This window comes from Protopterus annectens, chromosome 1.part1, assembly GCF_019279795.1.
Source record: "Protopterus annectens isolate FY-2018-M chromosome 1.part1, PAN1.0, whole genome shotgun sequence".
NCBI classification, from domain to species: Eukaryota; Metazoa; Chordata; order Ceratodontiformes; family Protopteridae; genus Protopterus; species Protopterus annectens.
In genome coordinates this window covers 489,064,046-489,088,200 of record NC_056726.1, presented here as the reverse complement: position 1 = coordinate 489,088,200, position 24,155 = coordinate 489,064,046, and the positions used below count along the sequence as shown (strand labels likewise).

The 24,155-nt window shown below is 38.3% G+C and overlaps 1 protein-coding gene across 3 annotated transcripts; it reads left to right on the top strand.

The window, feature by feature from the left end:
* Nucleotides 1-871: 871 nt before the first annotated feature.
* Nucleotides 872-23,891, top strand: SGK1 (serum/glucocorticoid regulated kinase 1). 3 transcript variants are annotated; one of them, XM_044076245.1, is made up of 12 exons: nt 872-965; nt 11,395-11,470; nt 12,573-12,648; nt 13,599-13,703; nt 15,469-15,552; nt 16,959-17,090; nt 17,341-17,453; nt 18,225-18,348; nt 18,846-18,941; nt 20,753-20,908; nt 21,818-21,907; nt 22,255-23,891. In XM_044076245.1, exons 2-12 carry the CDS (start codon nt 11,400-11,402, stop codon nt 22,420-22,422), a joined length of 1,215 nt encoding a protein of 404 aa, XP_043932180.1. In that variant the 5' UTR covers nt 872-965; nt 11,395-11,399; the 3' UTR covers nt 22,423-23,891. The 3 variants fall into 3 exon arrangements, with proteins under 3 accessions (XP_043932180.1, XP_043932173.1, XP_043932165.1); XM_044076238.1 differs by lacking the exon at nt 872-965 and adding an exon at nt 1,001-1,399; XM_044076230.1 differs by lacking the exon at nt 872-965 and adding an exon at nt 11,096-11,288.
* The last annotated feature ends 264 nt before the right edge of the window (nt 23,892-24,155 follow it).

Genomic DNA, 24,155 nt, shown 5'->3' with positions numbered 1-24,155 from the left:
TATGAAGACACCACATACTGTGTTCACTCCTGAAAGTGCATTGTGTCTCCTCTTCTGAAGTTCACATCTCTGAAATGTTACAGTGTGTTGATGGTACTCCGGAATGGCGAAGAGCTGCGCAAATGTCGAATGAACCACACTGGAAAAAAATCTGTTCTCTCTAGACATGCAGTAACTAAGAGATGTGTAACAGACGTATCAACAGCAGCAATCAGAAATGCAGGGGACATATAAAGAAAAATAAACATACTAAGAAGTAATATATTTACAGAGCAGCTAATGTAGCAACACAAGTAAAGGTTGGAAAATACAGGCAGACTGAATACATGAAGGAATCCTCATTTCCTGTCAGGTTCTCTGTATATATGTACGTATATATGTATGTATTTGCAAGCATTTGTTTCTACAATGGGTAAAGTATAGGGTGGTTTTGTCACCTGTGCTATATAATGTGCAATTGCAACTCTTTCCACCCAAAATGTAGTAATTAAAAAAAATCTGCAAATAATGCTTTTCTGATTTTTAATTGTATATTCAGAAGCCTCATGACTAAGTATGGCAACTGACAATTCAAAGCCATATCCTGGCAGGAAATGCTGCAGTCCCAGGTTTTAGACACCAATGTAACAGCACTTAACAGACAAGTGGATTGTCTAAGGGAAAGCAAAGTCCAAATAACTGCATGATCAGAGCACCGCCAGCAAAAGCGACAAAAACAGGCAGACGTTTCTTTCCTGTAAGGAAATATGTTGCGGGTGCCAGAATTGTGCAGGGGGTGGGGTGGGGGTGGTCCACCCAGGAGGTATCTGACAAAGAGGAAAAACCAGTCTGAACAACTTTACTTTATGTAAATTACTGCTACTTAAGAAGTAAGGAACAGGCGTCAACAATCTGTCTGTTGCCAGTGTGTCAGGTGAAAGGCACGTCTGTTCTCAGTCTGTTCTCAAACTGTATTATATCATCATGTGAGTTTATACTAACCTTTTTATCATCTATAATACCTTTTTGTGGTGATGGGCATTAGAGTCAATAACAGGTTTTTTTTTCCTAATCAAATTAGGTATTTGAGATATTTAAGAGGATTTGTGTGAACTTCCTTTGAATAGAAATTAAAAAAATCTAGATCTCTGGACGCCTCTATTTTTTAAACTATGGACTCTACATAATACAGCTACCTGCAACGTGCTATCATAAAATGGATGACCTGTGTATAATTACTCGGCTATCTATGTAAATTACGCATGATTACAGCCTATATAAAAGTGTATGCAGCTTGCATCACAGTTCTTTCAAGTTCTCTAAAACCGGTGGAGGCGAGGGTTTGACTTCCTCAGAAACAGAGTGCATTGGCACACAGGAAAAATAATGAGACCCACAACAGAAAACTTTTCTCTGAAAGGTTTGTGTTTTTTTTTTGTTTTTTTTTAACAAACACTACTTTGGAAATTTTGTGTGGTCACTGTTCCGCTGTTGTTTATATCTGCTGCCACTTCCATTGCTGCCTGGTCTGGATTAGCTCAAGTTTGTAAAGGACTGAAGTAAGTTAAAAACAAGTCTGAAGACATCTGTCTTTGTTCAGTCTGTTATATGTTCTGTGTTATTTGCTGTGTGTATATGTATGCATATTTGTATATAATTGCATTTATGCATGTATATATGTATGTGTGTGTGTGTGTGTGTATGTGTGGACACACACACACACAAACGTGTGTTTATATGCATGCACATGCACACACATTTGTTTATGAACGTTTCAGAGTGCATGTGTTGAAAAAAGGGGGAAAAAATTAGTATAAATCTGAAATAAAATGTGAAGTAGCCAGGCATAAATAGTGTGCTCAAAGTAATTTCTGAGCTGTTCTTAGAAATATTATGGTTCTTAGAGTCCTGAAGGTCTAAAACTGTTTAATTAGATGTCTGCATTATAGACCTCATTCAACATGCATAGTGATAGGAATATTATTCAGAAATAGCCTTATTATGGTTTCACAGAACAACAGTTGAAAACATTTTTATGTTTTTAGGAGGCAACATTTGCAGAGATAAGTAAGTGTCACATATGGGGAGAACACCAATATGAGGTCCAAGTATAAAACAGAAATTTCTGGTTACACCCCTGTAATATAACCATGATCAAAGTCATTGAAGTATTAACATCATTCACGTATACTGTAGAAAATGAATGCCAGCTTATAATTTATATTTATCTTGCTATAATTGCATGGGACAAATGGGATAGAGGACTAAGTATTTACCTGCCTTTCACAAGACTCTGTTCATCTATGACCACCTGTAGTGTTCCACAGTACTGACCCTGGTTATGGAATTGTAAACTGCTGTTTATGTTACCATACATGAAATGAGAACTTAGGCAAATAGCCACTGACCAAGATGAGCAGAGACAATAAATAATCAACAAGCAATATGATTTTCTTGTTTTAGCTTTCAAGTCTGGCAGTTAGCACAGAGGACTAAGAGTTTGAGCCCTTCTTGTAGTCAGGACTACAGGGGTTTGATTCCTTCCACCTCCATTTGCCTACTGTGAGACTCTAAGCAAGTCACTAAACAAAACAATTCTCTTAGGTCAACCCTGAAAGGGGGCATGTTTGCCCATGGGCTTATCCAGTTAACAAATGAATAAAAAAGTGGATGTAGTCTGAAGTCATGAAAAGTCTGGAATTCAAAGACGTTTTACATGGCACAGTATTCCCTGTTAGAAAAGAAATATGAGGCCGCAATTGCATTAATACACTTTAAAAACAGACATGAATGATTAATGCTTCTACTTAAAGTGGGACTGACTGCCTACCACCCAACTCTGACTATACATTCTATATTATGAATTCACTCATGACATGAGACAAAAAGCAGAAAAATGACAAACTTGTAGGGTCGGATGACATATGTTCTGTTATGTAACACTCTAACTAAAAGAGAAATCTTGAACATACTGTGCATCTTTCCTTTATACAAATTATCAGCAGGAATGATACTAAATGTACGTTTTCGATGCAAGGCAATTTGACAGAGGTATCTGACTTACACTGGAAAATTAAAGGCAAACAAGCACAAATTAAACGAAGCTTGTATTCATGTCACTTAAAGTGGACTATAGGATAGACAATATAAAGTCTTTATTTTAAAGAAAAGGTTTTCATCACCCTGCAGAATACCTCTCAACTGTCCAGATATTTGCAGAATGTCCAGATTTTCACCTTGTATTCTTGATCTGAATGACTGACTGACTGTTTGACTGAGTGACCGGCAATACCAGTATATGAAATAAGTGCATTTAAGTAGGCATGGTCACCTAAGAGATAGGTGTAGGACAGGCCACTTTAAATGTTCTCTTTTAATCTCTGGGTTAACCCCCCTCCCCAAGAAAAGTCTGTGAGATTTTGATGGGAATATACTGGCAAATAGATGGGAGATGAAAATATGCAACTAATATTTTATATGCTATTGAAGATAACTGAAATACTTGCAGAAAACATCTATAAACACAGACAGAACTTACAAACTCCACATCAGAGGTCAGGCTTGAACCCCACAGCACGAGACTATGAGACACAGATCTTAACCACAAAGTCAGCACATCACAGCAGCACCCACATCCTGATACCAGTAACAAGTACCTTTCCTTGCATAAAGTGGTACTAAGATGGAAATGACTGGTAAGAGCATTTCTGCATAGCTAGAATGAGGACTGTGACAAAAAAGTGAAAGACTTTATAATAGGTTGGAGCAAATGTATTGGTGTATTACTATACCCCGTATGTGGAGATGAGGGAATAAAATTGTTACTATGCAGCAAGCAAACATATTATACATGCATCCAAAATTGTTTTATGTTAAAAGCCAAACAATCCTACCAAATAAGTTGTGTCTTTGGTTAAAATATGGCCATAACTTTCTCACTTAAAGGTAATGAAAAAAAAACTACAAGGTCATCAAAAATTTTTTTCTGTATATTGTCATCTCTCACAGATGCATTCTGGTTACCTAAAGGCTTCATTACTATCCTCCATGCAGTCGTATGAACTACTGTTGGTAAGAAGACAGCTGTCCACATCTTTATGCAGATATAATAAACTATACATTCAGGTCTGTCCATTGTCACCCTAGTAATGTCTACGGGTACACAGCAGCATCCAGAGAATTCATTTTCTGTTTAATAACCTTAGATATGGACTTCCGTGAGAGACTTTTCTAACCCTTTCTATTTCCACCCCACCATATGTTACTACTTCTCCTTATCCATCTGTATGTACTATGTATATGACACTCTACTGATCTGGCCTTGAAAGACCACTTTCCAATCAAATCTTCTTTATGCCCCTTGGCAATTATGACAGATGTCACCATTCAGCTGAACGTAAATCTAAGCATTTATTCAGCTCAGGTTCTGACAGACATCAACACTAAAAGAGATACTCTCCTTTTAGGTACTTTAGATACAAATGTAACTATTTTTGGCACCTTTTGACCTTGTTAATATAATACTGTTTACAAATGGATTTGTAACCAAACCTATCCTCATTAACCTTGCTTGTTAAATAGTCTACATCTGCATGCTCTATCCACCTTAACTGCATAAATGTGGATCTGAACACTGCATCAGAAGTATTGCATGACATGAATAATGCATTGACTGAAACGCATTTGGTTAAATTGCAAGCATTGTAAATTCTAAATGCATGGGTATACCAGATTATTTTACTGTAATGAATTTATTGAACCTTGTGACCTGTGCATATGGGACTGCATGTTACAGCTTACTGTTATTTTATAAAGACAGTAGTAGTCTGTATTTATATTTACATGCTGGCCAGTTGGCACTGCACTTAAAACTTTACACTACTTTCACTGGCTGAACTGTAGCCGAAATATGTCCAGAGCGATTAGTTCACCCATCCCCTATTGTCAAATGACAGACAGACACAGCGATAAACAAATGCATGCACAGTCATGTTTGTACACTAGACAAGCCTGGCAGTCATAATGGCATTTGTCCTCTTCCTGTCACCCTAACCGTGTTCATAGGAGCTCACTATCCCCACCCTGTCCACTCCTGTTCGTTTGAAGCATCCGAAATGTGAAGATTGCAACAACTGTTGTATTTTATAACTAGTTCAACCAACTATCCCCCTGTAAATAAATAGTCCTTAAAGGTGGCATGAAGTTTAAAAAGGCATTGAACTAAAATAAGAGTATCATGTGCATATGTAGCATTGTAGGTTATTTTCTGCTTTTCTGTTAGCAACGGTAGATTTAAAAAAAAAACATTTTATGATGCCCTGCCTTTTCCTATTCCCTGAGTGGGAAAGCCAGAGCTTGGCCTGTCAGGGATAATGCAGAGTACCAACCATGGGTAGGCATCACAGGCAATTTGGAGATTCACCAGTTCAAGAACAAGCATGTCTTTTGAGAAACACTCACAGACACAAAGTGGAAGTACGTTTTTCACACAGATGAGATCACAACTAGGAAATGAACCTTGAAACCAAGTGGGCACCATTGCTAACTGCTGTACCACTGTAGAAAAGGTTGCTTACCTTTCCTGTAATTAGTCTACCCTTCAACTTATCTTGTGTCATGGGCTTCATTAGCCAGAATTATCTGCTACAACTCTGAGACACTGCACTTTTACACTTGTTCAAGCAAACTGGGTGTGGAGACACAAACCTCAGCAATACCAGAGTCACACAGCCTCTGCTCTCATTTATTTAGTTAGTTAGTTTACTGGGGTAGCTGATATGTGTAAAAGCAGTTTTTGGCTGCATGCATGCAATACATGGAATTTAAAGAATGGCCATTTAGCAAAAGCTAGCCACATACAGTCACCCAGCCTAATCAGTTATGGGTGCATAGTTCACATTCTTCTCAGCCTTGTTATTTTTATCAGTTTACATGGCAGAAACGTGTAATATTAAAGGATGGCAAGGCAAGGAGAAATTTAAGTACCTTCCCTTGCAAATGTCTTTTTAGTCTAAAGGCTGAAGAAAAAAGCATAAACAGCATGTGTGTAACCCAGATTTGTGAATAATCTCTATGGAGAACTGATAACCTACAGAATCTTTATTAATTTACTTATAAAAAGGGCAGCATTTCTAACCATGATGTAAAAGGTTGAGGGCCTGCAAGGGGTTACATTGAATGAACCTGAAAAAGGAAGATGTCTTAAATGACAGCATTCAAATGATAGCAGTGTTTGCTTTTAAGACGTATGGAAATGAGACAAATAATATTACAAGACCTTGAAATGTTATGGCATGGTGACATCACAACATGAACTGAAATGGGAATAAGTAAGTAAATGTAGTATAATGAAACTAATTATGAGTGGCATGGGTTGGGAGGGTGGCCTAATGGTTGAGGTGTTTGCCTTACAAACACAAGGTACATGGTTTGAATCTCACAGGGGATAATTGGCTAGGCTTAAAGTGGCTTGCAAGGGCAGTTAGCCTAGTACTACTCTATGAACCTATGAAAAGCTATTAAAAGTATGCTTATATTAAAGGAGCAAAACATTGGTAGCAGTTTAGCTCTACTGAGATCCTTTCCCCCATTTTGTTAGTATTTCACTCCATTTTATTTTGATTTCTTTAAAATGAAATACAACTAGTAGACAGAGTTCTTACATCCTTTTGACATGTCAGCTTTTCATTAGCAAACAGCTCAGATTTGGCCTATCATCAGTCATGTAAAATGCATCCAAACCTGTATGACATGTACTGGGTACAGCAAGCTTTAATAAAACCAGCATCTCGGTGTTTTCATAATTCTTGGGGTTGGAAGGGATGTCTGCAGGCCAGTAGTCCTGCTTCAGATATTAAAATAATCTCATTTATCCAAGGTTAAAATATACATAAGTAATTCTTAATTGATGTTAATGCAAACAGTGGCAAATTATAGTTTCTTTTAGGAACACAATTTAACTTTGATTAGTGTACTTTAGATGTAATCAGGTGATGTATGCATGCATGTATGTATTATTAATTTGTTTGAATTTATAAGTGCATGGATTTGTTACATTTTGTTTTTCATATTGACCATATCTGAATGACTGAAAACATACCTCTCAACCTCTTAGTGCAAGAAATCTGTACACAGTCTAAAATAATGGGGGGGGGGGGGGGGCAAAGACACAAAAATAGGGACAGATTTTAAATATTGCTGTTACAAGCTTAGAACGTTGCTAGAATAACAGGGTTTGTGTTAGCATGCATTTTCTTAAGGCTATCAAGCCTGAAACTCAAAAGTATGTCATTATTAAGTGACTTCAGTTCTCGGTTATTTGCCATAAAACCATGCATTTTATGAGGACCATATCAAAATATGGTTCAAAAATCTGGACAGTTAGGAGGTGATTGAAAATCTGGGAACATAGTGCAGCTCCAAATGCAGGAGGTTTTGAGTGAGAACCTTTAGTATTTTCCTCATTCATGGTCATCCTGGGCTTTGCAGTTTACATACAACTGTTTGCTTTCATATAACTGGATAATCAATGTCAATGACTACTAAGTGTGTATTACATAAACTGTAGAAAATGTTTAACTTCAGCAAAGTAGGAGGGTTCTTGATCCAAATTTAAAAAAAAAATGCCTAGTGATAAAATGAATTCATATCTCTCAACCTTTTAGTGCACGAAATCTGGACAAAGCCAAAACTAATTAGGGAACAAGGCCCAGAAATCTCTTCTCTTTTTCGGCTGTTCCCAGGGTTGCCACAGTGGATCATGTTTCCATTTCTTCCTGTCCTCTGCATCTTGCTCTGTCACACCAATAACTTTCTTGGGTGGCGAAAGTCAGGGAACCCTGTTGGCTAGGCTTACATAGGCCCTTGGGCGAATAGCCTAGTACCTACCTATGAACCACCTGCATGTCCTCTCTCACCACATCCATAAACTTTATCTTAACCTTCCACCTCTCTTCCTGCCTTCAGGCATGCCTTCCCCCTCTTCTTCTCCTTCGGCCAACAGTAACCCAATTTCCACCAGCACCCTGTTGGCTAACAGCAAGCAAGGCCTGTTACTCTAGCAACTTTTTAAGTTTATAAGAGCAATATTTAAAATGTTTCCATATTTCTGGGCCTATGACGACAACAAAGGCCCAGAAATATGGACATATTTTAAATATTGCTCTTAATAAACTTAAAAAGTTGCTAGAGTAATAGGCCTTGCTTGCCTTAGCATGGGAGGATATGAAGCCTCAAACTCAAAATGTCTGCCATTATTTAATGACTTCAATCCTCAATGATTTGACAGAAATTTAAAATTTTATGAGGAAAAGATCGAAAATATTAGACAACAAATCTGGGCATTCTGCAAAATTCTGAACACTTGAGAGGCAGGAATTAATTGCTGTTCAAAGAAGGTAAACCGAAAGCTCTGCTTGCCAGTGGCGTTTGTTTGCATTAAAGAATATTAAAAAAAAAACAACTAAAATAGTGTCTAAAACCTTGAATGTGTAATGAAAAAAGCATGTTTGACAGGAGTGTTTATTAAAATAAACTATACATCCAAATCTCATTAGCTGAACTTCTTTTCAGTGCAACATTGATGTTGCATAAAAAGTAGTGCAAGACTAAACCATACTTCCGTTTTTTCTTAAGGAGAGTGGTGTTGATGCTACTACGTACTTGAAAGTTCTCAGAACCGCGCATTTTGCAATGTCCTGAAACTTGTGCATGTACAGATTGTATTCGTACCAAAGACCCGCCTTGCTGAAAAAGACACCGGAATGTACTAAACTCTGTCTCCGCCCCTTTAATATGTGCTGCCTGGAGTGAGGTGAGGTTTTAGGGCCTCTGCTACAGTATGAGATCAGGTATGTTCTGCTCCAACTTGTTTAGTACAAGAACACCTGGAAAGCGTATGTTAAATTGTGTAACACATTTGGAATGCGTACTGTTCTCCAGAAGAGTACTTACTGTGCAATTCATATGAGGTGGCTATTACATTACTGTCATGCATGCTAGCCACAGCTAGTTATAAAGAGAACAATAAGGCAAGTGAAACTAGGTATGTTAATATTCCGGTGTATGGCCACTGGTAAGCTATTTCGCTATAGCAATCCAAACAGGAATAGCAGTTACTGCGACTCTTCATGCGTCCTTTAGAATAGCCTGCTCTACCACAATCAGCAGTCAGAACTGACAAAATGTCCAAATCTGGGAGCCAGATAAGCACCTCTCATTTTAAAACGCGATTCCTCTGTTATCAGATCAAAAGAATTAATTGAAGCACTGCCCTTTGGGAATACAGATATACACTGCTGTAAATACCGGGAGAAATAATGTAGCGAAAAACTGTCAACTCCATGTAACAATGGCATACCACTAGTATCAGATTGTTTGACAGATAGTAATACAAATATTTACTTTATTTCAGTATAGCGATTATATTAAAAGTACCACAATATATAGGCCCTGTGTATATGTTAGGAATGCTGGAGGTGAAATCTAGCACCACGCAGCCTCCTGCCTTAGAGGAAAATATTAATTGCCAATGAAGAGATGCTGGACGATGTGAACGTTAGAGGATGTCAGGCCTGCAAGTGACTTTTGCCTAATTTCAAATACAAAGGCGGAAATCTCGAGGCACTCAGTTATTTATAAACGTTAAGCGACCATGGTTTCCCCTGTGAGTGCAATGACCCGGTTAAACGCTCATGAGCATTTCAGGCTGTAGAAATATGAATACCAAAACATTTTTACATTTGGCAAGCTACCTGTGGATTTTGGAATCTTAAGTTCTTCCAAGCGCTGACAAGTTAAGGCTTGCGTCAAGCAAGATGAATTGATTCAAAAGAAGGCTGTATGAGCCGCTTATCTCTAAACTCCATTACTGTAACCACTGCAAGGTGGCACAAAATCGTACTTCTAACAACATTCAAGAGCTTTTCCTGCAGTATAGTTCTGTGTAACATAGCAACCCACAAATGCATCACTTCAAGCACGTTAACTATCTTTGAATTGGGGCGCTAAATGGTGACTAACCGATGCACTTAACCACAGCTGTCAAATATCCAGATTTTTGCCTCATATTTTTGTCTGTTCCTCATAAAAAATCTGCTTTCCTTAAAAATCGTTGAACACTTAAGTCATTCAATAATGGCAGACATCTAAGCTTCTAACTTTCTATGCTTCTTTCAACTTCCTAAATTTACAACAGCTATATTTAAAACCTGTGTCTAATTTTGTGTCTTTGACACGTTTATTATTAAAAATTTGTCCAGACTTCCTTGCATCAATATTTTCAACAGATTGCAGACAGTGTTTTGGCTTTAAAATGCATTAAATAGGTGGCGGCGCTTACATTACCCGAGCTAAAATAATACCCGGCAACAAAACATTACAGACGGAAGGGAAAGCTGTACGCAACAAAGTTACCAGGGTCCATTAAATAGTTTTGAAAAGCTGTTTTTTGTTTGGTGTAGGTGTTGAGTACTACTATTTTTGTTAGAAACGGAGCAAATACTGTCGAGTACTAACCCTAGCAAGTAGCAACATCAGCCAAGGTACTGGCCGTAGGGCAAGGTGCACCAGTCCCCATGACCTGCACGCTGTAATAAGAGGAAGGTGCGCTTCTCTTAGCTCATTATTTAACCGTAAGCACAGTCATGTCGTGCCGCCTATTCACCCATAATAAGAGTGTGCTTACTGTACACCTAAGTAATAAGATGAATTATTGGGAATGCAAGGACATTTCCGTTCAGATGTGAAGGTAAGGAGCAGGACTGCAGTCCTATCTTTCTGTCAGGCTAAAGCAATTCCACGCTGGCTGGAGTCCCTCGCCACTTCCTCCAGTGCTGTTCCAATATAATAACCAGGTTTTCTGAAAAATAGGGCTTGTTATTGTTTTTATTTACTTTACTTAGTAGTACATCCTTCAACTCCGAGGATCAAGTTAACACAACAGCAGTAGGTGGAAACGGAATGAGGAACAACAAGCTGAGTGGGCGTGGTAATAGAGTTTGAAGGGGTTAGCACAGCCCTTAACTTGCTCGGGCCAGCTTAGTCACTTATCTGCATTCCCTCTTTAGGTTACCTCCCCCTTCTCCGCCCACTAGGGCTATAAAACATCCCGATGCAAGTGAAGTGGCTAACAAACCTGTAAACTACTTCTGCACTACTGCAGCCGGTCATAGGCGTGTGGATATTATTTAAGTGTTTCCCCTCATCCTTGGAAAATAACACAACTAACTAAGCCATGACTGTGCAGGCCAAAACTGGGGGACAAGAGCTTACTTACTCTAGGATGAGGGGCATAGTTGCAATTTTGATAGGTACGTGAAAAGAAAAGATACGTTTATTGTGATGTTTTCCGACAAAAATGAATGTCGATTATTTTGAGGTATGATTTTACAAGGTATCTTATTTGGCTTTTTTCAGCTTTTATGAAACAGAGAAGAATGGGACTAAACGATTTTATCCACAAAATAGCAACTAACTCCTATACTTGCAAACAGTAAGTGATTATTTTATGTGCCTTTTTATAGATCTTGATTAATTTTATGAACAAGTATGTTAACAGCTGACGTGGCTTTGCCCCTTGCTGTTTTTTTATTCAATAGTTCACAGTGTTCCTAAATAAAAAAGAAGAAACTCTTGTGCATTATACAGTTTCTGCTTATTTCATTTTAATAAACTGTGCCACTGCCCTTTAAGTTCTTAATTATGCACTGGATAGTGTTTATAGCAACAGAGTTACAGTTTGGTGTGCACCAGGTTTACGTATGTTATGCACTTGAATGCCTAAGAAGTTCTCAGACTTGCTGGGAAAGGCTGGAATAATCAGCTTGGGAGGGGTTTAGGAGTAGATTGGAGTGGGAAGGAAGTGGGTTCCTTCCCAAATGTATACAAGCTAGTACACCAACTAATGTGCCATTAAATGGGCTTCAAGATAATCCTGTATATATTCACTTAATGGAAGGAGAAAGTAAAACATTTGTGGATTTAGAAATTGATGGCAACTGGTTTGGGTGGCTCAGAATAGCTCAAGCTTTGAGTTTTTGTTAGCTGCTGCTGTCCTTCAACAATTTATGTTGATGGGGTTTATAACAACTTTTAAGATTGTGTTTTATGGAACAGTGGATGCTAGACCAATGTGATTTCGATCCAGTTTAATTTTATCATCTGCACAATATTTTTAAACATGTTGTTTTGTGTAATACTGTTTATGGAGTTGTAGGGAGATTGGTGGAAATTTGGGCCAAATAAAACAAAAGTAAAGTTTAAATTATGCACAATTCATTAACTTCTTCAGTGTGGAACACAAAAGGGTGCTTTATGTTTTAAATGTTTAGAGCAGTTAAAACAAATGTGCACTCATATATTGTGTAGTAGTTGCGTGTCAAGGCTTGGAAGACTGCAAACTGAATGAATAAAAATGCAAAACAGTTGTTCTTTTCAGCACTTGTGAGCTGTGTGTTTATAATTGATTTTTTAAAAAATGCCATTTATGGAAACTTATTGAGAGAGTTACAGATGAATGCTGGCTGCCCTCTTGTGGTAATAAGCAGTTAATGCAGAGCATCTATACTAACAGTCACTGTTTCTGACCTTTACAGCCCTGATGTCCAGACTATTCTGCACATCAACCCAGCTCAGGCAGCAGAGTGCATGAACACCAACCCCTCGCCTCCAGTAAGTAGAATTAAAGGTGACAAAATTAAGAAATAAGCAGTTAATTGTTGCATCTACATCATACCTCTCAACTGTACAAATTTTCGCAGAATGTCCAGATTTTTGCCTCATATTTTTGGCCTTTTTTAATAAAGTTATGGTTTTCTGACAAATTAGTAACCAATTATTAATGACTGAAGTTAGAAAATAACAGACATTTGAGTTTGATTTCATACCCTTCAGAAAATTCATGCTAATGCAAAACAGTTATTCTATCAACTTTCTAAGCTTGTTAGAACAACATTTAAAAATTGTCCTTAGTCTTGGGCCTTTGTCCCCCTTTTATTTAAGGCTTTGTCCAGATTTTTTGCTCTAAGAACTTGAGAGGTATGAGTTTCATGCAGATTTTCTGTTTTGAAAACTGTTTTTTTCTCTGTAATGTAAAATTTTCATTAATGTGGCACAGCCATTTCAGTCAAGATTGCCTTACCGAGTTCTACACTGTTGCAGCCATGTGAAGGCAACTGTTATTAAACTTCTATTTTGTCTCATGAGACACTCTTGCAATGCGTTTTTTTCTTGGTAATGTAATTTTTTAACTTGTCTGGTTGAACTCATAGCTGAAAAGAATCCACTTCATTCAGATAAGTTTATCCACTTAGCAGATAAATACAAGTGAAGTAAAATAAGTGTAACAAAACATTTTACTTGATGAAAAGCCTAGGTTCTTGCTTCCCCCATATACAAATACTTTAGAAGTCTAGTGTGTTTACCTAGAAACTGTAGTATTTATACAACAACCACAAATGTTTAGTATGTATTTATTTATAAACTTTGGTGTAATTTCCATTTGGTAAGGCTGTCGTCTTCTATACCATAATATTTTGAACATTTCTTGTGGATTGACTTGCATAGATTAGTATGGTAGACAGTAAACCTAAAAATAGCTGTTTTATATTTTTGTATTTCAGCCTAGTCCATCATCTCAGATTAATCTTGGTCCATCGTCCAACTCCAGCGCCAAACCATCAGACTTTAATTTTTTGACTGTGATTGGAAAAGGAAGCTTTGGAAAGGTAAGTTCAAAATATACTTTTTTTCTGTTTGCGTTTGTGGTCGAGATGGGGTGGCAGGAGTTGTACTTCATGGCAGATTTTTTTCTTCTAAATTTCCAGAAAGGGTGAACTACATTTCACATTTAACATCTCCTTAGTTGAATTCTGTCTGTATTGGAAAAGTGTGTGTGTGTCAGTCCTTCTGCTGGCAAACCATGTTTGAACAGTGGCTTGGACAGCACCAGAGGGCCCCCAGGCCTGCTCCTGGTTGCAGTAGTAAGGAGTGTGTATCGATCTGTGCCACTGGCTATGACTGATTAGTGGCTTAGACAGCACCACAGGAGTGAGAAGAACGAGAGACTGGTACCTGCTGTCCTTCTTGGAGGGAGGTATCACTGTTTGGGTGCATCTCCTGGCTCATTGGGGTAACTGAACCAATTCTGCAACATAGTGTTAGGCTTATTTTGTTATGGAGATGATGTAAAAGATAAATCATAGAGATACATACCACAGCTGGTCATGGAGGGCGGTTTTTAGCCTTTTTGTTTTACCATGGCCTCCAACACCTGTCTTATGTGGACAGGCTCAAATCATTTGTCACTCTACTCTGTATCATACAGATTGCTCAGAGGTGATCTGTGTCTCACAAGGCAATCTCAGACCCTCCTGTACTAGAAATGGTCCAGATCAGTAAGTCTAACTCCTGGTGCATTATCCGCTCGAAAGGCCTAAGTCTAATATGCAACATTAACAAAACCTGCTGGAGAGACAGGTTTGTCTCCCAGAAGCTGCCCCGTCTCTGGAATAGACTTCCCATACTCGTCAGAGTAAGTCACTGACCTTCTTCAAGCGAAACCTTGATGAATGAATGGGAAATCATAAATTTGTCATGGGTTCCACCTCTGTCTCATTGACAGGGGTGACAGGCTGACTGAGGTTTCTTTTTTGGGGATAAACTCTTGAATAGGCTTGTAAGGGCATACTACCAAATGAGTATCAGATTGTTTGACAGATAATAATACAAATATTCACTTTATTTCAGTATAGCAATGATATTAAAAATACCATAATATATAGGCTCTGTGTAGATGTTAGGAATGCTGGATGTGAAATCTAGCACCACGCATCTCCTGGCTTAGAGGAAAATATTAATTGCCAAAGAATAGATGCTGAAACAGTATAGACTAATAAGCTGAACATATGCACCGTTAGAGGATGTCAGCCCTGCAGGTAACTTTTGCCTAATTTCAAATACAAAGGCAGAAATCTCGATGCACTCTGTTATTTATAAAAGTTAAGCCACCATTAGCCTAGTAACCTCCTATGATGGGCTTGTAAGGGCCCCAGGGCCATTAGCCTAGTAACCTGTGATCCTATGAACATTTCTCTTAAGTGTAATCTGCTAGGACTCATGCACCTTGACCCAGGTGAACCACCGAATCTCAAAGCAGGGCATGGAGGCTGAGATGTTCACTGCCTTTTATAACTTCCACTTACTGCACACTGGTATAACTTGTGCACTATGACCCAGCTCTACCATCCTATCTCAAGCTCCTAACGCCTGTGATTCAGCTGTACTGCATACAGCAAGTTGTGGAGGTAATGGCTTGGTGTAAAACTGAAGGAAAGTGGAACATTCTTGACAGTGACATTTACTCTTGTTTTTTCTCTGTATAGAGTTTTTCTGAACTCATGTTATTAACGCTCATTTATACAGATAAATGTTTATCTCATGTTTGTAGTGTGTTTTTTTTTCTCCTTATTTTCCATGTGTTGTCTATTATAGGTACTTCTTGCAAGACACAAAGTAGATGAAAAGTTCTATGCAGTAAAAGTACTACAGAAAAAAGCAATCTTGAAAAAAAAAGAGGTAAGTTTTCTTTTTCTTGAACTGTACATAAATGCATAGTAATTGTTCATGACTGTTTCTGTTTTTCTTGTTTTGCTGTCTTTATTGCATGTTTTTCCTTAAGTACTCTGTATACCATATAGTGGCCTAGATGTGTTTTTGTAGACTGCCTTCATTACACCCACATGCGAATGGAGAAGCCACTTTAGCGAAACACTCTCCTGGCAGTAGTTAGATTTTAACTTCCTTTTTTATTCTGTATCTCTTGAACCCATGCCAGATGTCCATGTAAAGGGGAAGTAAATATTGTGGGAAGAAATAGCCTTGGAATTGTTATGGCTAGGCTTGTATAGGCCTAGGGCCAATAGCCTAGTGCCTACCTATAAACCTATGTGTGGAAAAAGAGATTTTTCATGTCTCTTTGCTGACTTTGAGGCATTTTGCAAATTGCCTAAAGTCCCACATCCATTTGGCCTTTCCCCTTGTCTCAAGTCTTATGATGGGAGGGGGTGAGAGCTGGGCAACAAGTAGTGTAGCCATCATATAGAGAACGGAGCAGGGATTTTTTATGTCCTACTTGTAGTCTCCTTGGGACCTGAAGTGCAGAGCTTCAGGATGGCTATCACTGTTGTCATTTTGTTTCCGACAAGTAAAATAATAGCTGTTTGGCCCTTGTGGCCTCTGTCTTGACTGACCAAGCAACTTTAAAACAGCACACTTTTCTGTTAAGAAAGGAGAGTTGGCCTTTGGTCACTTCCTGCACCGCAGACTGGACACTGTAACATCCATGCTGTTAATTTAAACTCAGATCATTGGCAATATGGGCAAGCATTCTACCCCATGCCACAGAGTCATCTTTGCCAGTTGTTGTGTTTATAAGGCAAGCACCTTAACCATTATTATCTCGTAGTTGGTTGCCAGACCATGACTTTGGTGCTATAAGAAATACAGCACATTGCTTCTTGCTTTCCTGTCAGTTTTTCTAGCAAGAGGTTGTGCTGAAGCCCAGACCCATTAAAGGGTGATGTTAATAGCCCTGATGGACAAAGTATGTCTAAAAATACTATACCTGATTAAGCCCTGTCGGATCAAGTATGTCTCAAAATACTATACCTGAATATTAAAATATCCAGTTACCTGGAAAAAGTAGATCATATGACCTATTGTAAGTTTAACTACTTTTCGTATAACCTCCCCCCCACCTTTGTATTTTACAAGGATTTGCGTACAAACATGCCAGTTAGTCATTATGTTCTTTTTCACATCCTTCTGTTCTCCCCAAAAGAAATACACACACACACACACACACACACACACACACACACACACACACACACACACACACACACACACACACCTTGCCAAAAATAATTGATTTTTAACATTTCAGTTTATTGAGCATTTTTTTCTGCATGTTTGTCTTTTAGGAAAAGCACATCATGTCCGAGCGCAATGTCCTTTTGAAGAATGTCAAACACCCTTTCCTCGTCGGGCTCCATTTTTCATTCCAGACGACTGACAAGCTGTACTTTGTGTTGGATTATATCAATGGTGGAGAGGTAAGCACTGGAGCACAAACTGACAAGATGAGGGTTTTATCTTTTTTGCAAGATGGAACTGTCTGGGCTGTTAAAGTGAGTGGGAAATGTACCCAGTTTAGCGGCTCCAAGTAATGTGACACTAAGTAGTATGGCACATTTTAAGCACATCTAGAAGTGTAGGTTACTTCCTTGCATTGTTCTCACTGCTGTTTCATTTGCATTGTGCATTAGCACTGGTATACAAATATCTTTCTCTTCTCTTCTACAGTTATTTTATCATCTTCAGAGGGAGCGCTGCTTCTTAGAACCACGAGCCCGATTTTATGCTGCTGAGATTGCAAGTGCACTAGGCTATCTGCATTCACTGAACATTGTATACAGGTCAGTAGATGTATGTAAAACATCTTGCAGTGCATGCAAGGGGTTAAGGGGGTTAATTCAACATGTGTAGTGACTTACAGAAAGATTAATGTGAATCTTTAAAGCATTGCATATTACACCACTTAAAAGTCTGCTCATGTTCTGTAGTGTAGTACTATTTTATTTAATTGCAATTTATTAATTCGTTTTTGCTTTGCTTTTTTAATTTAATTTTTGGGATTTCTTGAAATGGTCACAGTCCTGTAGTGACATATAAAGCAGAATGAACCTTTTTTGTCAAGTTTGTGCACACATGCACATACCTGACTCACACTAGCAGGTACACACACACACACACACACACACACACACACACACACACACACACACACACACACACACAACCGAATGCCAGTGGTACTTGCCAGTACTGGATTAAATTAACAGTCCACTGGCCTGTTGAATGCACTGCCTCATCTTGTTGGTGCAGTACCATCTTAGCAAGCTGTTGTAGCACAGCGGTGCATGTTTACAGCTTACATGAAAAGAGGGGGCTGCTATGAAAGGTTAAAGTACGGCACTTTTTTTTTTTTTAAATTTCAGCATCTATTAGGTAAAAAAGTGTGTGAGAATGGTGGTTGTCAGGATGTCTGCCTATTTTGGGGCAGATTAGTACAGTTTGTATTTGTATCTCAAAATATTAATACTTAATTGCATTCCTTACATGAGAAGTTTCTACAGTTTGAGATGAAATCCATTGTACATGTTTATGATTTTTTTTTTTTGTTACAGAGACTTGAAGCCAGAAAACATTCTGTTGGATTCACAGGGGCATGTTGTTCTAACAGATTTTGGTCTATGCAAGGAAAATATTGAACCAAATGGCACTACATCAACATTCTGTGGCACTCCAGAGGTAAATGAACTTTATTTTTCTATATATTTATGTAGGACAAGACACTGTGGAAAATAATATTGCAGCTTGCACATTATTAAAGTTTTTGACTACAGTTTCTTATAGTAATAGCAGTCATATCCTGTTGTGCAGTTGATTTTGAATGCAGTAACACCCACACCTGTGGTTTGAATATTCAGTCTTTCAAGGAATGGTTATGGTGTCCAGTTTCACTCAGTTTTGTCTCTTGAGAAACTTGCCAGGAATGTTGTTTTGGCCAGAGGTCTTGTTTACATACCTTTGAATACACAGAAGGGGCAGGAAAGTGTCATGCAAACATAGATGATCTGTTTACATATGGATTGCCTGTCTGACAGACTTGTTGCTTTGAGGCCCAGAAGTGACCCAAACACAGCTGTCTTGATTAGTCTGGTTTTCACTAGTTTTCATTTGAACTGTGTCAAGAGTAGTACTGATGGTATCTGTACTGATTGTTTATTCTTTTCTTTCCTTATTAGTACTTGGCCCCTGAAGTTCTGCATAAGCAGCCCTACGACCGAACAGTTGACTGGTGGTGCCTTGGTGCTGTGCTATACGAAATGCTTTATGGACTGGTAAGTTCTTGTAGGCACATATAACCTAAGCATTTTATTTGTAGTTTGGCTTTTCAAAACCAAAAGGAAAGCATGATGGTACAACGTTTACCTTCTGTGCGGCATGTGCATGTCCTCCCTGTGGTCACTTGAGTTTTCATTGAATGCTCCTGATTTTCTTCTCATCCCCAAAACAGGCTGAAAGATGAATTGGCAGTCCTGTACGTTGCCCATAGGTGCATATGCCATGGATGACTTACACACATGTATGTGTATCTGCACATCCTGCAATGTATCACGGTCACTAATGTCAGGACTAACTGCTGGCCCAACATCTGCTGAGTGTCAGGACAGACTCCCTTTCCTTATGAACCTGAATAGGATAGAGTAGGCATCAGAAAATGAACTAGTGAATAATTCAAAAGAAAGTTATATGGGCATGGGCTATGAGCAGTTAATTAGATGATTTGTGTAGTCCATGTTCTTTTTTCCCTCAACTTCCTAAAGCCTACTGGTGATGCTCACCAAGTCACTTAAAAATACAGTGCTGTTGGGCAGTTGGAAATTGTGCTAAGCCTCTCGGTGATGTCTTTTAAATACTTATAAACCTGTAAACAGGACACCAATCTGGTCAGCACTTACAAGTAATGTTCCTGAAATTAGACCATGGTCCTTTTATGAAGCACATGCTATGCAGTATGGTAAATGAGTGTAGTACTACAGCCCACTGTGAAAATATTAATTGTATACCCCAACCATTTTCTTTTTTTTTTTTTTTAGTCCTACGTCGAGTTTACAGTATAGCTTTTTGAGCTTCTGGACAAACATTTAATTCACATTTGTTTCTCCAAATTAGCACAGGTTCTAGTATATTTAAAGAGAGGAGAAGCATTTTGTTTTGTGGTATGCCATTAACTTTGCTGTCAAGACACACAGACACACGTGCGTGCACACTATTCACACCACACGCAGACACACACACACACACACACACACACACACACACACACACACACACACACACAGACTGCCTCCATTTCTCAGTATCTGCATCATTCAAGGGTTTCATATTTGATGTCATATTTTAGAGAATGTGAAATTTTACTGTATTGCTACTAGTGGATTAAAGAATTGCATCTGGCAACCACCAAACACGAAACAAAAGATTTTCAAATGACAAAGCCAGTAATATATCCGTTAATAAAAGCACAAAACCTCTCTAGCGCCTCGGCATTAAGCCTTCCAGGAGTTAGTCAATGTTAGTCCAAACTCTTGACTAGCTGTACTGTAAAACCCATGTCGGTCCAATTAATAGTATCACATCAGCTCTATTGTACAGTGTTGTCAGTAAACCAGCATAGCATATCTCCTTTTTTTTTTCTTCCCATAATTGACGAAAACGTGACAGAGTTGACTGAGATATGTAGATGGATGGTGGAACTGTGGGGTGATGCAAAGAGAAAATCCTTCAGAACTAAAAGGGAAACAATTACAGAAAAAGATGGAAAACATATCAGTACAATCCCTAATGTCTGGGGGTAGAAAAGAAAGTATATTGAATTCTTCTGCGGATGGTCTAGGTCTGATTTCTTAGGTGGCACTTCTTTGTAGCTGACAAATTCAGAGTGATAGAGCAAAGACTTGGGCCTCCTTCTGTCCACTTTTCTTAGGTCATATCAGTATCTCTGCAGTACATTTTCTGTATTAACTCTTATGTTCTGTAAAATTTTTCAGCCTGAATGTTTGCTCATTTTAAGCTGCACTTGGTTATTTCTGTTGTAAGTGCAGAACATATAGGTGGTTTATTACAATTGTTTTTGTTTTCTTCACAGCCTCCATTCTATAGCCGAAACACTGCTGAGATGTACGATAACATTCTGAACAAACCTCTGCAGCTGAAGCCAAATGTCTCCAATGCTGGCCGACACCTTTTAGAGGGCCTTCTACAGAAGGACAGGACGAAGAGGCTTGGTGCCAAAGAAGACTTTGTAAGTGATTTTTATTTATTTTTTTTTTGAGTGTGTGTATCTGAGGGAGAAAGACATAACTGGGGATTGTTGTCAATATGTGACAGAATAGTTTGCACTTTTCTCCATTTTGTAAAATTATGTAAATCCTTCTTAAGTCAACATTGTTTTCCACTAGTAGCTATAACAGTTCCCTTTTCCTCTAAGCCATCAGTTGATTCCAGTCCTTGAATCCAAAGGCTTTCTGTGACACCAGTCCATGACCAGTATCCTTGGTCATCTGTGTACATTGGACTGTGGCTTGCTCACTCACTTGACCATGCAATGCAGCCTGACTGCTAACGGTAATCTTGGTTTTGAATACAGATGCTGTTATTCCTAACTAGTTTGGAGAGCATTAACTGCTCCTAGCATATTCCCATACATGTCTTGCCAACCAGTTATGTGTCCCTTAGTTTTGTTGTTCACGTCTGTTCTGGTCAGGATAGACAGGCTACAGCGATTGTATGAAAAGCTTGTTCTGTAATGTTCCTACTTCATCTTGGTACTTTGGTCTGTATCAGGTGGGCTGGGCCTTCTACGCTTATAGGGATTAGTCTTTTAAGTGCTCGTAAGTATTTTTCCTATGTATTAATCCTACAACTTAATTGCCGTACCATTTTGTTTTCATTTCTGCAGCCATGTTATTGTGCCTGTTGTACCAGTGGGTTCCATTACATTTGAATACATTCTGTGATTTTATGTTGACATAAATTTTGTGTTGGGGCATTCCTAAATCTGAGCAATTTTTGTTTACTATTGAATCGGCTGCTGTAGTAGTAACAGTAGTAACAAAGATTATACAAGTAGTTCTTCTGAGTGAGGTACTTTGAGGAGTTGATATCGAACACATTCCATTCCAACTGATTTGTTGTTTTCTTTTTATTGCAGCAAGAAATCAAAATTCATGTGTTTTTCTCACCAATAAACTGGAATGATCTTATTGAGAAGAAAATCACTCCTCCTTTTAATCCTAATGTGGTGAGTATTGATATCTTGAATGATTTAGAAAAGGCACTGTTTTATTTTGGTCCAGCAATACAATTAGAATATTAACTCGGTATTCCAGAGTCTGTATATGTATTGTATTGTATTTGCCCTTCCCCATATGTATTGTATTGTATTTGCCCTTCCCCTTGTAGATGGGATGTGGCTAAAAAGGGACCAAAATGGACCAGTTTGAATACATTAAGTTAGATTTACCCTGGAGCATTTGGAATGCATCACACTTGACAAATTATATTTATGGTGGTACAGTGTCATTTTGATTGCTAATAGTGGAAGAGTTACATTTTGTAAACTGACTCCTTGTTTTCTTTGTATTTCAGAGTGGCCCCAATGACCTACAGCACTTTGACCCAGAGTTCACTGATGAACCAGTCTCTGGTTCCATCGGCCAGTCCTCGGACAGCATACTGATCACTGCAAGTGTTAAGGAGGCTGCAGAAGCCTTTCTAGGTTTTTCATATGCTCCACCCATGGATACATTTCTGTGACTCTTCTGTTAGAACCAGAAGTAGTGGTTTTGTTTCAGTTACCAGCAAAGCCTGTCTGGGTCGTGAAATTTGCACATCATCATGGCAGCTGCACAGCCTTAAGTCCAAACTTCAGTTTGTCTGTGGGCAGTCTTCAAGGAGCCTCTGTTCCTTAGAATGTACTTCTTTGAAAGAGGACTGTTCTCTAAATCATGGTGCTAACATCTTGTGAGAAGTAAAAGTACCAAAGTTTGACTAGAAAGTGCTTTAATGCTTGAGAAGTTGTCAAAGACCTGGTGCTGTTCTAGGAAGCAAGAATGTTTGTGACTTTTCTTGTGCCTTTATCACTATTCACACTTACACACTGACCTAGTCATGTGTTGATTGGATGGTGTCCTAGATCAGCACACCTGTTCTGATTCATATTTTCAGTTTACAGACGTTTGCTGTGAAGAGTTACGGGCAGGGTTCCAGTTGAGTGACATGTTACTGAGGCTTTTGGTAGCACCTGCTTGGATTCTCAGCCTACAGAGTGATAACTGGGGTTTTGTTTGTTCTTTCCATATTGGGAAGATTTTTTTTTTTTTCAAATTTTTGTGAAATGTTTCAATGTCACAAAAACATGAACTTAAATTGCTTTTTAAAAGGAGTCCCAACAAGTTAAATATTGCTGCTGTATATTTTTCTGGACCAAAAAGAAATCCCACCCCTCCTCCCTTTATTTTTAGTCTGCCGTATTGCTTGTAAATTTTTATTTTTGTATCTTTAATTTTAATTTTGTGAAGCAGCAAATCCCAAGAGTTCATAGATGGTTGCATGTAACAATGGCGTAGTGGGTTGAGGATATAGCATCCATTTTTGTAAATGCAGAAAACTGCATTTGCTTTTTGGAGTACATACATCGATATGTACTAGAATTGGGTCTGTCATAGTTTGCTGATTTATTTTGCAAGCTTCTGATCAAAGTTGTATCTTCTCTCATAAATAACTTAATTTTACTTTTTTCTTGCTTTACTTTCTCCATGTACTCATGCACACAAAGGTCTTACACAACATGACTGTCACTGCTCATTTTACCCAGCAAGCATTCAATTTGTCCAAAAAAAACAAAACAAATCATCTCCTGAGATTATTGCACAGAACCTGGGGGAAGCATGGAGTGGGAGGAAGGGGGTGCATGGTGCCACTATACCCCCTTTACATCGCTGCTTCATTTGTACTGTTTGGAAGGAACTGGGCATTAAAATTAATAATAGAATGGTTTTGCCTGTGATGTTCCTTAAAGTCAGTTACATGTGTCATGTCTGTATTTATGATGAATACGTACGTCTGTATTTATGATGAGTACGTACATTTGAATACTCTGCACTAGTCTTATCTGTATTTAAATGTGCAAAAAAAATCTGTACAGGTCTCATTGTAATTACTATGTATCATTGTACTGTGACCGTATGTTGTTTGTAATAAATGTTGCTCAGTTTGTAATAATATCCCTGGTATTTGCTTTTGTATTTACCAAAATATGTTAGGTAGATGTGCTCCAGAAATAGAAAATGTTTTCTCTTGTCTTTCTAGCAAATTTATTTCCATGTGCTGTAAATTAGAATTATGAGATTTTTTTCTCGATTTTATTTGGAATCTTGGTCAATGTTTAGTAGTTTCTTTTCATTTATAGTAGAAGTGTTGACATATTCAGTGCTTGGTAGCCACGAAGGATGTACAAGAAAACCAAAAACTCCGTGGTATGTTGTCAC